At 33.0% G+C, this 13,605-nt stretch overlaps 1 protein-coding gene across 5 annotated transcripts; it reads left to right on the forward strand.

Moving 5' to 3' along the window:
* The first annotated feature begins 976 nt into the window (after positions 1 to 976).
* LOC113853892 (germinal center kinase 1-like) lies at positions 977 to 13,271 on the forward strand. 5 transcript variants are annotated; one of them, XM_027484583.1, is made up of 22 exons: positions 978 to 1,441; positions 1,702 to 1,834; positions 4,598 to 4,654; positions 4,847 to 4,937; positions 6,464 to 6,491; positions 6,571 to 6,693; positions 7,599 to 7,710; positions 7,860 to 7,897; positions 8,015 to 8,068; positions 8,674 to 8,745; positions 8,882 to 8,998; positions 9,129 to 9,197; positions 9,655 to 9,734; positions 9,841 to 9,972; positions 10,047 to 10,323; positions 10,689 to 10,778; positions 10,873 to 11,040; positions 11,259 to 11,386; positions 11,475 to 11,604; positions 12,411 to 12,535; positions 12,611 to 12,784; positions 12,982 to 13,180. In XM_027484583.1, exons 6-22 carry the CDS (start codon positions 6,658 to 6,660, stop codon positions 13,019 to 13,021), a joined length of 1,842 nt encoding a protein of 613 aa, XP_027340384.1. In that variant the 5' UTR covers positions 978 to 1,441; positions 1,702 to 1,834; positions 4,598 to 4,654; positions 4,847 to 4,937; positions 6,464 to 6,491; positions 6,571 to 6,657; the 3' UTR covers positions 13,022 to 13,180. The 5 variants fall into 5 exon arrangements, with proteins under 5 accessions (XP_027340386.1, XP_027340382.1, XP_027340384.1 ...); XM_027484585.1 differs by lacking the exon at positions 4,847 to 4,937 and having other exon boundaries at positions 977 to 1,441; positions 6,571 to 6,697; positions 9,844 to 9,972; positions 12,982 to 13,271; XM_027484581.1 differs by lacking the exon at positions 4,847 to 4,937 and having other exon boundaries at positions 977 to 1,244; positions 12,982 to 13,220.
* Positions 13,272 to 13,605: the final 334 nt, after the last annotated feature.

A 13,605-nucleotide genomic window follows, 5' to 3' on the forward strand; every position in this document is an offset into this window, starting at 1 on the left:
TTTTGAATTTACAAATAAGCAAGGGTGGACGATTACTTACAAAGATATTTTAACACTCAAGTTACTATGTTATTAACAAAGTAATAATATGTGACAAAAAAGTTTACCAAATAATATAAGTGTTGTCACTTTTATATCAATTAAATGTAGGTAAGTTACCACTTTAATACCACAATGCAATCATAAATAAATCTAATGTAATTTAAACTCTTTAACTGCTAAATATTTTAAACGCTCTTACATAAAAAGTGCGACCTAATAGCTTAGAATATCTATAATTAAACGTATAAGCATTATACTGTACTCATCAAATAGCTCATGTCTTAAATTTTTTTTTTATTTAATGAAAGATTTAATTATAAAAAATTCGTTAGAAAAAACATATTGGGTCAGGCTTTAGTGAACTGAGTTCAATTGTGTAAACTCAAAATATGTATATGTAATTTGTGGTTCATTAGTTGAATCAATACTTTGATTGAATTAATAATCAAGTTAAGTTTAATAACGTTGGTTGTGATGTAACAAGCAAAATAAATTTATATTACATGTATGATCACATACACGTATATAAAATATCACAAGAGGATTGAAAAAATGTTCATTTAAGACATATGTTTTATTTTGTTAAAATATAATTTTTTTGTGCATATATATTTATTTTTTAAATATTTTTTTATTTAATTTAAATCTAACATTTAATAAATCTGTTAAATTTAAGTTAAATAAAATACTCATTAAGTTTAAAAATTTTTAGATTTACACTGATATAAAAATAACATTTCTTTTATATATATATATATATATATATATATATATATTAAAATCACACTTAATAATTAATAAATGACGACCAAACTTAAAAAAAAAAAATGTAACATATTGATTACTTTATGCAACCATGTGAATGAATGAGATCAAAACATCTAAATTGTACAGATATAAAAACCAAAACGGTATTAAAAACGTTGTTTTCATTTCCATAGCTAAGGTTATGCATTAGTTAATCATTGGCATTTATTTATAAATCCGGCAGAGCCCAAAAAACCAAAAAAGAAAGAAGAGAGACAAATAACAATAAACAAACACGAAGTTTGTTCTTCGATCCGTTGAAGTTCGAAAAGGGTCTGATGAAAGAGGCCCCAACTGCACCTACGTTGTTGCCTGTTGGGACCACACACAGATCTATCCCCTAAACTGCCACTGAATCGTATTCAATCTCGATTGCCCCTATCTTGTGCCTTAAGGTATTCAAATGCCACATTCTTTCATTTCCCTGATGTGGGTGTTGCCGTTTCGCTTTCTTCACTGCCAAATCTCAGTGTCATCGTTCCTTCCTCTTTGTTGCAAAGTCAATTTTTGCACCCCAACTTCCACCTAACAATTATTACACAACTTCATCAAGCTCACATGCTTTGCTTTCAGTCCAATGTTTCACTGCATTGTGCGTGCCCATGTCTGTTTTTCTAATTTTTTTGACATATTTTGATCCATTCGTTTATTTCCCCCCGGGAATTGGGTTGCTGATCAATTGGGGTTGTGCAATTATGTAAAAGTTTGATTTTTTATTAATTTGGTTTGTTTTGAAAATTGGTATTTTGGAATGTGAAGGTTTGTTCTTTATTTTATGTTGGGTGGTGGAATTTGGAGAATGTGGAGGAATTGGAGATGCGTGATTTTGATCATGTGTGTTTGGTGTTTCAGGTGCATGTGCGTGAGGCTTTGACCAGTGGCTCCTGAGAATGGCTGATGTGGCAGGTCTAGTTGAGGCAGCAGGATCAAGATTCAGTTCAGTGGAGCTTATTGGGCAGGGATCATTTGGAGATGTCTACAAAGCGTAGGTGTTAGTTTTAGGAGTGCTATCATGAGCCCTGCACAATCTAGCTACCTTTGCACATTGAGTTTGAATCAAATCGGTAGTTCTATGTGCACATTGCTTATTCAATGGATATATGAATAGTTCTAGTGTAGGACTTTCCGTCCTGTTGCTTCTGCAAGGGGAATATTGAGCATTGTTTTGGTGATGAAAGTTTGAAACTTGTCCTTTAGATGCTCATTTGATATCATATGATACTAAAATGTATGAAATCTGCAATTTGGTGCTAGTGCGAATAAAGAGCCATTGATGGATGCAAACTTTAGACAAACATTGCTGTAAAATGCCTGTATGGAATTTTTGAATGATACTTTTTATTGTTAGAGAAAAAATGTGTATGATGATATCTTATCAAGCATTAGTTTGAATTCTTTCTCCAGAATTTGGAAAGCTAACTATGAAGATTAAATTTATTAAAATTTTATGTTTTGTTGACAGTTAGGTGTTCTTGATGCATAAATCATACCAAATCTTTCAAGTTTCAACCACTAAATATTTTATTGTTGGTTGGTTCTGGTATTTACTGGGAGACAATGCAATTGAGAATAGGCTTCATGTTTGTTTATACTCCTATCAGCTTATATTTCCAAAGCTTGAATCCTAGACCAAGAGCATTGCTCCTGTACTCACTTACAGAAGACAGAGTAAATGATACTTTTCCTTCATAAATATTGATTCATGGAAAATGTTACACACTTGCAACATTGAGCAACATGAGGATGTAGAATTGGGATCAATTTAATTATTTTTAGACTTGAATACACTTTTGGTCACTCTACCATGGCTAATGCGCAATTTTGTTACCTCAACAAATTTTTCATCAAATTTAATCCCCTAATTGTTTTTGATGGCTAGAGTCAAGTCCTTTCTTGAGTTCCTCTACCTAAAAGCCCAAATTCTCATTTTTTTACTCAAATAATTTGTGGTGGTGGTGGTGTTGGAGGGGGGGGGGGTTAGGATGGATTTCAAATAGAAAATGATTTGAACAGATTGGATTATGGGAATTTGAAGGATTTTGTAGAGGGAGAAAATTTTTTTGTTTGGCAAAATATGAAGTTTTCATTGATTGGGTTTGAGGAGAACGTTTGACAGTTTAATCTGTTCAGTTGGTGAAGTTTTTGGGTAAAATAAGGATCGGTAGATGTCACTGAAGAAAGAACTTATTTGTAGTAATTTTAAAACAATGATGTATTAAATTTAGCAAAAAAAAATTTGTTGGAGAACTTAAATCTCCCATATTAGGCATAGCAGAGGGACTAAAAGTACAATTCAGTCTTACTTTTAAGAGTGAAAGCCTGACTGCATTTGTTTGTTACTTAAAAGAAGCTGATAATGAGTATTTTTCCTTTTTGATGATCGATAAATGGTGTTTGAAAAATGACTATAAACAAAATGACAATGACCAAAGATTTTTTTCCAATAGGTAGGATTCACTACATAAATCAGATGATGCCATTGTGCTCTATCCAAAACCAATTTTTTAGCCAGACTATTTAATTCTAGATCCTTTTTAATGGTTTCACTTAGAGTCTTGGTCTATCTATTGTAAGGCTATACTCCATTTAATGAACTCTTCAAATTGGAGCTTTTATAACTCGTCTTCTAGCATGTTAAACATTTTACACCCAAATTTACTATTTAATGTCTTCCTCAGTCCCTCTACTTCTCCATTACTTTGTATGATAGATTTAGGAAACCTAACCTGTGAGGCTTGTGGTATGGTATGATCTCTAATTTTCACTGATCTCTAATTTCCACCTTCAAACCGATGCTAGAGCATGTCTTGCTGAGCATCTATTATTTCATAATACACATTCTTTGTTTTTTCCTCCATAACTATAGTTTTTTTACTTATTTCATCTCTTGATTGTTTCACTAGAACTACATCATATGGAAAAAAAAAGTGTATTGAGGCACTGGATGCTAGATATGTTGACTACGCACGTCCAAAACCATGGTTAACAGACAAAGGTTCAGGGTTGTCCCTTACTGTAAACCTATAGAACACAATCACCTGGCCTATACATATTATGTTGGCACTGTCTATGTAAAAATTTGCAACAAAACATAGACTGTTACTGTAAAGAGAAGGATATATGTTTTTTTTCCGAATCAGCCTCACTTCTTAACTTTTCCAAAATAATAACAATTCTGGTGTTGGTTTATAGAAAATTCATTGCTGGCATCCTGATGTGTCATGTCTAGTTTCCAGAGAGCTACCTAGCTGGGTGATATTGATAGCCTATCATACTTGTGTAGGGTGATTGTGTTCTTATTTGTAGCCAGGAGTTAGTAATTTTGTTTAACTAAATTTTTATGGAAATATCAAGGTTACTGAAACTGGGATCTGTAAGTTATGATCATTGTGAGTTCTTATGATTTGCAAAATAAAACCTAGTGTGCTGTTATTACTTATTTGAGCTCTGTTTGTTTACCATCTCAGAGAATGGAATTTTACTGACAAGGATCAAGAAAATATCTACTCTAGCAAGTTTGTGGGTATTGCTTATAAATCAAGAGGAAAATAATGATAAAAGAATACATGAAAGGAACTCCCCAAAAGTTATTTCTGTTTTTGTTGTCAGTGGTCATTGTGACATAAATATATAAATGACCTGGTCTAAAGAACTATATTTATGTTCTCTGAACGTCTTTATTTACAAGCTTTATGTTAGACATGGACAATGAGTTGTTTGTCTCTTTTTCATGCTATCTTATTTCCAGGTTTGACAGGGAGCTCAACAAAGAAGTCGCCATCAAAGTTATTGATTTAGAAGAATCGTAAGTCTGTTGTCTTCTTTCTATTGTTTTAAAAATGTTTTATGTAAATGCATTGCAGTATTGGCCGTGTTGGGGGCATGTAATATTAAAGTACATTGAAAAGCCTCTTCCATTACATTGTAAAAGGTTGTCTCAATTTTAGAACATATAACGTTGGAAGAATATCAGTTTTTCCTTTTTGATCCTTGCTAGGCTCTTTGTACTAGGAGGGTGAAAGCTGGAAGTCATGTTGATCTTTTACTTTTGAGGACAAGGTGGAACTTCAAAAGGGTGGGATTGATAGGTAGGACTTTGGAAACATGGAGGCAGAGTAGTTAATTAAGAATTACAAAATTAATTATATATTACGAGTAGTTAGTTACAGAATTGGGTAGGTGGCTAGCTTAAATAGTAGGAGGAATAGAAGATTTCATTCTGAATTGTTACTACTGAGAGAACTGAGCATGAGCTCATTTGTAGAAAAGGGGTACTCCTTTTTATGCATATAGTTGTTTTCATGGTTGTTAAACTCTATTAAACTTGTAAACTCTTCCAAGTTTACAATCTTAGATAAGGAAAATATGTCAAATCGCATATAAACTCATTTTTGGATAAATTCAGGTGAACTCTGGTAAAATTGTGAGTTTAAACCCGATTGTACAAGTTTAACAAAACAAAGGCAAATCATATTTTTTTCACCAAAATAATAACACCATTTGGAATGAGAGCACCACTTTTCTTCCCTCTCCACAAGTTGTGAAATATCACATTTATAATTATGGCACCAAAATCACATTATCATTATATGAGTTCGCTATTTAAGTATGATTTTAACTTTATTTCATTATTATGAGTTCTTAAATATTATTTTTACATGAGGTAAACTCTTACAAGTTTAACAACCTTGGTTGTATTCTGCTCTTTTCTGTTTTCTTGGTCCTTTCTTTCTGAAAAATCAGATTCTGGACTTGTAACAAACACGAGTACTAAAAGCTGTAACGGTACATATCCTTGCATTCCAGTCATGTGGTAATAAATCATTGTTGACAGAGTATTCATTATTCAATTCACATGCTCTCTCCAAGATCATACCCAAACACACATAAAGAAAAAAAGTATGGAAAAAATTTGTAGGAGCAGTTATCTCTGCATGTTTATTCATTATTTCCCTTTTTGATTTCAAGTGAGTTGTATTCTGCTATTCTCTGTCAAAAAGCTGTCCTGTTTGGACTCATGTTTTACCTTATCCGTTAGCTTTTGGAGTTAAGCTAAGCTAAAGACCAAAATTTAATATGATATCAAAGTCTATCGTAAATCCAATATTATTCACCATTGACTTAAAAGAAAAATCAATTTCATGGATTTTCCTACTGCAATTAACTTAAACCCGTGGATTTTCCGAAATGACTTACCTAGCTCTGTGGCATTTCTAGTGCAATTAATCTAACCCCGCCCTCCTTGTGGAATTTAAAAAGAAAATTAGTTCTAAAATTTTTACACTCTAATCTTGAATGTGAAGGAATGTGTTGAAATCTCACATTGACTATAAATATAATTAAAGTAGAGCTTATAAAGGTTAGGACAATCCTCACCTTACACCTAGCTTTTGAGATTGAATTAGGACAAAGTAAAAATTTAAGAGTATTGTTATGAAGTTGGTACACCCAGCAAACCTAGTGGGCCTCATTTATATAGAGTACTTTAGTTTGAAATTTTCTTTGTATAAAATATTGCTTTTTTTTTTCTTTTGCAATATTGCACTTTGAATCTTTATTCATTTCTTGCTTACTACTTCCTAACTTATATTTCCCTTTTTTTGTACCTTCAAAGAGAGGATGAGATTGACGATATTCAGAAGGTATCATCTTGTAGATTACTTGTGCTTTACATTTTCTGTACCCAAATGTCTAAATTTTGATTTTGTATAAACTTTTCAGGAAATTGCTGTTCTCTCACAATGTCGATGTCCATACATTACTGAGTATTATGGTTCCTATCTGAATCACACTAAACTTTGGATAATAATGGAATACATGGCTGGCGGCTCTGTTGCTGATCTAGTAGGTTACTTCTGTTTACTTGCTTCTGTATGTTTAGTGCATGGAATTTGACAATGATGTTTGTCGGTAATCATCCTTTAGTGAAACTTCCCCTGCTTATCTGTGAACCATGTCATTCATTTGTTGTTTAATAAAAGAAAAAATCATTAAGATGAAGAAGATCACAAAAAATAGGAGGATGAAGATCATTCTTTAGAAAGAAGTCTGATAGAAAAAAACAAACACTTTACACCAAGAGAGAAAATGATTACTTGAATTCTAGGTGAACAGGTGCATATAAGAGAAAATAGATACAATTTTAAGTGCATGTAAAAACTTTGTGCATATAGTGGATTGTTCTAGGGGAAAATGCCAATGGTAGAGCACTCAGCACTCCATCTTTGATCCAAGGTTTAGATTTCATTGGGAGTTTATGGGAGAGGATATAGATGTTCAGACTCCAATAGACCAAAGAAATGATATGCATAGAACTGGATTATAATGTTACATAGTTCATTGTATTTTAATGTTGTAGTCCTAGTTATAATTCTTGTATGTTTTTTTGTATAAGTTTGTTATTGTCAATGGCAATAGAATTGTGGATTGATGTTGGTTGATTTAGTTTGTATGACTTTGTGTGCACATAACGTATTTCTTTTACCTTTTGTCTCTTTTGTTGTTGTTGTTTTTTTTTTTTTTTTTTGGTTGTTCTAGTAAGATTTATTAATTCTTATCCTCCTTGGTACTTTCCCTGTTACTAATTTTTTGGAATTGACCCCCCTCCCTCCCCAAATAGAAGTTCATATTTTGAATGGTCAATTTTTGTGTCCCACTATTATCATGTTTATATCAATTAACATTAATCTCCAATATGGCCGTATTGTGTATGTTTTTCTGTGGAATTAATGTCGGTTTTGCCTCTGTAGCTCCAATCAGGTCCTCCCCTTGATGAAATGTCCATTGCTTGCATTCTACGTGACTTGCTGCATGCTATTGATTATCTACATAGTGAAGGAAAAATTCATAGAGATATTAAAGGTATCAGCCACAACCCCCTTACCATTGAATTTACGGTACTTTGAAACTGTTTTTCCCTCTTCCATATGTAGTTTTGTAGTTATGGGATTTTGTTTTTTTGTTTTTATGTTAGCATTATAATTGACAGCATTTACATTTCAATCATACAGCCGCAAACATTTTATTGTCTGAAAATGGTGATGTGAAGGTATGTTATATTCTGAAAGAGGTTACAATTTTAACTTTATTATTTTATATTACTTCGTTGAAATATGATGCAAAATAATTTGAGATGTGGACTTGCATGCATGTCAAATGTCACCAGGTTGCAGATTTTGGTGTTTCTGCACAATTAACAAGGACTATATCAAGGAGAAAGGTAAACACATTTCATCACAGTTAATTGAACATGGACGGATAATGGGTTATTGATACAGGGTGCGTTTGGATATACAACTTAGTTAAATGCTGATTCAATATGTTTTTTTTTCCAAATGATGGCTTATGCAATAAATTTATCTATATAATTTATCTGGAAAAGCTAAAAATAATTTATCTAAATAAGCTTAAAAGAGCTTATGTGAGTCATAAGCTATTTTTGTAAGTTCTTTCAAACAGATCCATGGTATGTTTCATTACATTTAGATTAAAACTTATGTGTTATTTTATAACTTGTCATCCAAATCTTAACCTCCTTTCACGAGAACAAAATTGCTTTCTTTTCAATTGAATAATCAAATTGGATTTATAGACTCCAAAAGTGAAAGAAAAGTGGTGCAAAATACTTTGTGCTTGATGTAATATGAGTTGAGGAAACTGAATTTTGAATCTCTGTTTTGTTCATGTAAAGGGTTGTAGTTTTCTGTCATTGCCATAATTACTGCATTTAATGTTTTGTGTAACTGAAAAATCACTTGGGAGTTCCAAATTAGTACGCTTCATCTTTGACTGGATATGTAATGCTTTTTTTTTTTATCACAACAGACATTTGTAGGAACACCATTCTGGATGGCACCTGAGGTTATTCAGCAGAATGCAGATGGATATAATGAGAAGGTTGTAGTATATTTATTGTAAATGTCTTTTGCTATCTTTCTCTTTGGTTCTGTTTTTTCATCTCTATTTTCATTCAGTGTTCCTTATTGGTTTTTCAGACTCTTACAATCATCACTGGAGTATTCTGTTTATGCAGGCAGATATCTGGTCTCTGGGGATCACTGCAATTGAAATGGCAAAGGGGGAGCCTCCTCTTGCTGATCTTCACCCCATGAGAGTGCTTTTCATCATACCCCGGGAGAATCCTCCACAGGTTGTGTTCTTTAATATAAGACAAGTCAAACTTTCAAGTTATGAACTATTTTTAGTAAATAAAGTTTTCCAAACAGAGATTGTATTTTTGCCAGCATAGAATAGTTGACGCTTATTCTCATTTTCTTCAGCTAGATGACCATTTTTCTCGTCCAATGAAAGAATTTGTTTCATTGTGTTTAAAGAAGGTTCCTGCTGAGGTAAGTGTCTATGCTTTTCATACACTTACTACTTATTTCATTTTCTTTAGTTCTCTAGTAGTTCCTATATATTGTTAATGAACAGGTTCTGTTTTGTGGTTTTAATCTATATGGATTGTAAGAGGACATCCAAAAGATATTCCTTTCTTTTTTGCATGCTTAATATGCCTTTCTAGAACATCTATTTTTTGGGGGGCAAAGGTAACAATAAGAAATATTAATTGAAATATTGGACTTAGGATGTTATGTTTGAATCCTAATTTACTATGAACAGGGATAGTAAAATTATTTTCATGGATTTTTCGTGTTGAAATTTGTAGCTGTTAACTTGACATGATGTATTGTTTAGTTTTCCTCAATTAGAAGCTTTTCAGATTAGGCTTGGTATGGAACTGGTGAAGTTGATCTCACTCCATCCATCTCTTAATTTTCCCCCTTTTAATGGCTTCAATTCCAGAGGCCAAGTGCTAAGGAACTTCTCAAAGACCGTTTTATTCGGAATGCTAAGAAGAGTCTGAAGCTTTCAGAAAGAATAAGGTGTGAATGATGGATAAGATCTTGCTATATTTTATATATGTAATTCTACCGATTTTGCTTTTGGCTGTTAAAATTTTCCCGTTTCTCCATTTTATTTCTTCTAAAGAAGGGAGCGTCCAAAGTACCAAATAAAAGAAGATCCAGGGACCCCTAGAAATGGCCCAAGAGGGATGGGGGAGGGATCAGATACTGTAAAGGTGACAAGAGATTTAAGAGGTGAAGAAACTACTCGACCCAGGTAGGTTATGACTGTTGACTGCTGATTTTTATTTTACAAACCGAATTTTTTTATGGACAGTTTCTAATTTGCAGTGGTCAGGGTATAACCCTGAAAAGTGCTGGATGGGACTTCAGCATTGGTGCATCACAGGGTACTGGAACCTTTCGTAGTGCTTCTCGACCACCTCAGTTTAGAGATAAGAAAACTGAAGTTTCACATAATCAACTTAGCCAAAGAAAAGCTCCAGAGAGTGGCTATCAAGGGGGGTCTGCCAATAGGAGTGCACTTAATGAGCCACTTGAAACTTCTTCTGGAAAAGATCTTAGAGTTCCCCACCGTGATGAGCATTTGGATAATGACCTTGAAGATGTAATTGGTTCTCACCATGTGTCTGTTTTTGTCATAGAAGTTAACTTTTGGTGTTTATAAACATGAGATATATGATTAATGCTTAACCAGTTAACCCTGAGTTCTTACCTTCTGAGTTTTTAGATACTTAATGAGTTGAAAACTGATAAAATTTTCCCTGTCCATCTGATTTTGCCATCCATTTAGCTGACACAAACAACAATTAAATTGTCTGTGGTGGTATTATCATTTAGAGGATTTACCTTGTCAATAATTATTTGAAAGAATTTCAATCATGAAGTAAAGATGGAATTCCTATGAACTTATTGAAGTTTCATTTTGAACAACCTGGACTTCATTTGATTTTCAGAAATCTTCAATTGCAGGATGAATTGTCTGGGAATGGATCGGGAACTGTTGTTGTTCGATCTCCAAAAGGATCAAGGCCATCAATGTTTCGTGACCAGAACTCTCAGGTATTGTTCAAGCTGAGTTACTTTGATAAGAAATTGATCAGTTCTTATAGCTTGTCTTGTGCACCCACAAACTGAGAATTTTATTTCATTGCAGTCTGACAGCAGCTATGCTTCCTTTGAAGATGCTTCTACCAGTGGAACTGTTGTTTTTCGTAGTCGGCATGATAATTCTGATTCTTCACAGACACCAAGGTCTCGACAGGGACTTCATGACAGAAATTCAAATGCCTCACTGGAAGATAGTGCATCAAATCTTGCTGAGGTGCTATTTCTTTGTGATATAAGTTGTAAAATGTCACTTGTGTGTTGATTAATGTAGCACAAGATGAGCCCCTATTCCCCCCCCCCCCCCCGTCCTTCCCTTTACAATAATAGATTTTATTATTTTCCCATGTTAAATATGAGACTTGACATGTTGATGATCCGTTGTTCAGATTGATGTTGCTTATAAACAGAATTTTCCTACCTCTGTCTCTATAGGCAAAGGCTGCAATCCAAAGAGGGCAAAAGAAAGTGAATGCTCGAGAGAGACATGCCCCAGGTAAAGTCAACAATGATATACGGGAAAGCAAGAGAGACCAATCGACTGGCAGTTCTGATTCTTCAAGGTACAACCATAGCAATAGAGCTAGTAATTTTTCTATTGCTGAAATATAGATGTGTTATACACATTCTCACGGATTTTCTTGTTTTCAGAGCACTTCGTGAATATGATGCACAAAAGGGCATGTTAAGATCACATTACGCTAGTAACAATGCAGAACGTGCTAAAATAATGTCATCATCAGTGCCATTATCAGTTTTGCTTATTCCTTCATTAAAAGAGGTGAATTCATGTGTATATTTTATCCTTACCAATTTCTAAGCAGTATGTTAGACTAAACATTGTGTTATGACTTCCTTTTGTTCTAGCATCTTACACTGTGCTTGTAGCCCCTCAAGGTTCCATAATTAAATTGATTATTAGATATTATTTTTTAGTTTTCATTTTAGATTTTTCTAAATTATCATTATGTGTTGTAAATAGCCATTAATTTATTTAGGCTTTGTTTGGAAGTTTAGAACGAAAATGAAGGAAAGAGTTTCAAAGGTAAGGGAGGAAAGGAGAAGGGGGGAGGAAGGAGAGTTAATAAAAATCTCTCAAATTTAGGAGAACTTAAAAATATGGACTTAAAGAGAGTTTTGGAGGGTCTATAGAACATCTTCCCCTTATCTAAAAAACTCCCAAACAAAGATTATCATCAACTAAGTCTTCTCCTTCTTTCTCTTTTCCTCCAAAAATTAACTCCCAAAGTCTTCGAATTTGAAAATGATGTTTGAGTATGATGCACTAGCATTACTGACTATTTATTGAAAATTGATTATTACCACTAATCATCTATGTGATGTTTTTTTGTTCTCAATACTTCTTAAATTATGAAAACAAAATGACATTTTAAAAAAATAGTTTATATTATGAAGCTTTTTGTGGTATTTTCTTTGGGATGGAGTGGGATGGCAGAAGTGAGGATTGGACACTAGAAATCTTGTGCCTGATAAGATGGAAGTTTTTGCATGCTACAACAACTTATTGCATGAATATAATATTTTTATTCTGTTATTTTTTTTAATTATTCTGTGTTTGTTATGTAGGTTATTGCTGATGATCCAGAAGGGTCAATCGTGGGGGCAGTTATCAATTCTTTCATAAACATGGAGGGTGCAAAGCCTAAATCCTGTGATGTTCTTGTCAAAAAGTTGCTTCAGCATTTGGCAAGGTTTGCCTTACACTGAAGTTCATTACACAAACCAAGAAAGGAAAATAAATGTATCTCATTCTCTTGTGTATGCAGTTCAAAGGAAGATTCATTGAAGGACCTGCAGGGCTTTGCATGCCAACTATTCAGCAAGACCAAGTCAGCTGAAGAAACCCGAAATGCTGAGGCCGATAACCGGAAGAGACAACAAAACAAGGAACATCATTCAAATAGCAATTTAAGCCCACTTGCAAGATTTCTTCTCTCAAGGTTTGTGGAAATTATCATTTTTCCCTGTGAATAACTAACTTTATTCTTAGAAGTAGTAGTTATTTATTGGTGCACTTTTTCCTAGCTTGGGGGCTGGTGGCTTTTTAATGAAACAAAGCATGATTCTCTCTCTTTGTTATTCACAATATGTGGCATTGAATATGCTTGTGAATAATCTCTGGTTCTTTGTTATACAGATGGCAAGGCCAAACCTCAAGGGATCTAAACCCATCTTGAGTAACAAGTTACCATTCTTGTGTGTTGTCTTTATTTACGCATTTATTTCTATTAATTGTACATATATCATTGTAAGAAGTTGTTTTTCTATGTTCTATTAATATTATTATCAATTAATTTATTTTTCTTTTTAACTTTTTTGGCTCATAGTGACAGTGACAGCAGTGCTATATAAATAGAGGGTTTTCTCAGTTACATGCAAATTGTAACAGACTTCATTGATTCGTATTTTCGAATAGTAAAGTATCTTTGCAATGTGGGATAATAGGCCAATAAATGAATTATCTCTTCCCCATTATTTATTTCGTTGTGAAAGCATTTTCAAATGATGTATCTCTATTTTCTCTTCATGAAACAACAACAGTAAGTTTAAGTCTGATCTTGGCTATTCGATGTGATTGAGTTCAATAAAAAATATGTTTAATTTTTTTGTAAGTTAAAATTAATTTATATTTTTATATTTTATTAAAAGTTTTTCAATGAATTTTTTCAAATGTAAGTTATTTTTAATTTATAAGAAGGATTTTAGTTGTTTTACTCTTTTTTCTTTTTCTTTTCTTTTAAGGACTTTTACAAAAAAAAAT

Source organism: Abrus precatorius, unplaced genomic scaffold (genome assembly GCF_003935025.1).
Source record: "Abrus precatorius isolate BTA unplaced genomic scaffold, Abrus_2018 Scaffold11, whole genome shotgun sequence".
Taxonomy (NCBI): Eukaryota; Viridiplantae; Streptophyta; class Magnoliopsida; order Fabales; family Fabaceae; genus Abrus; species Abrus precatorius.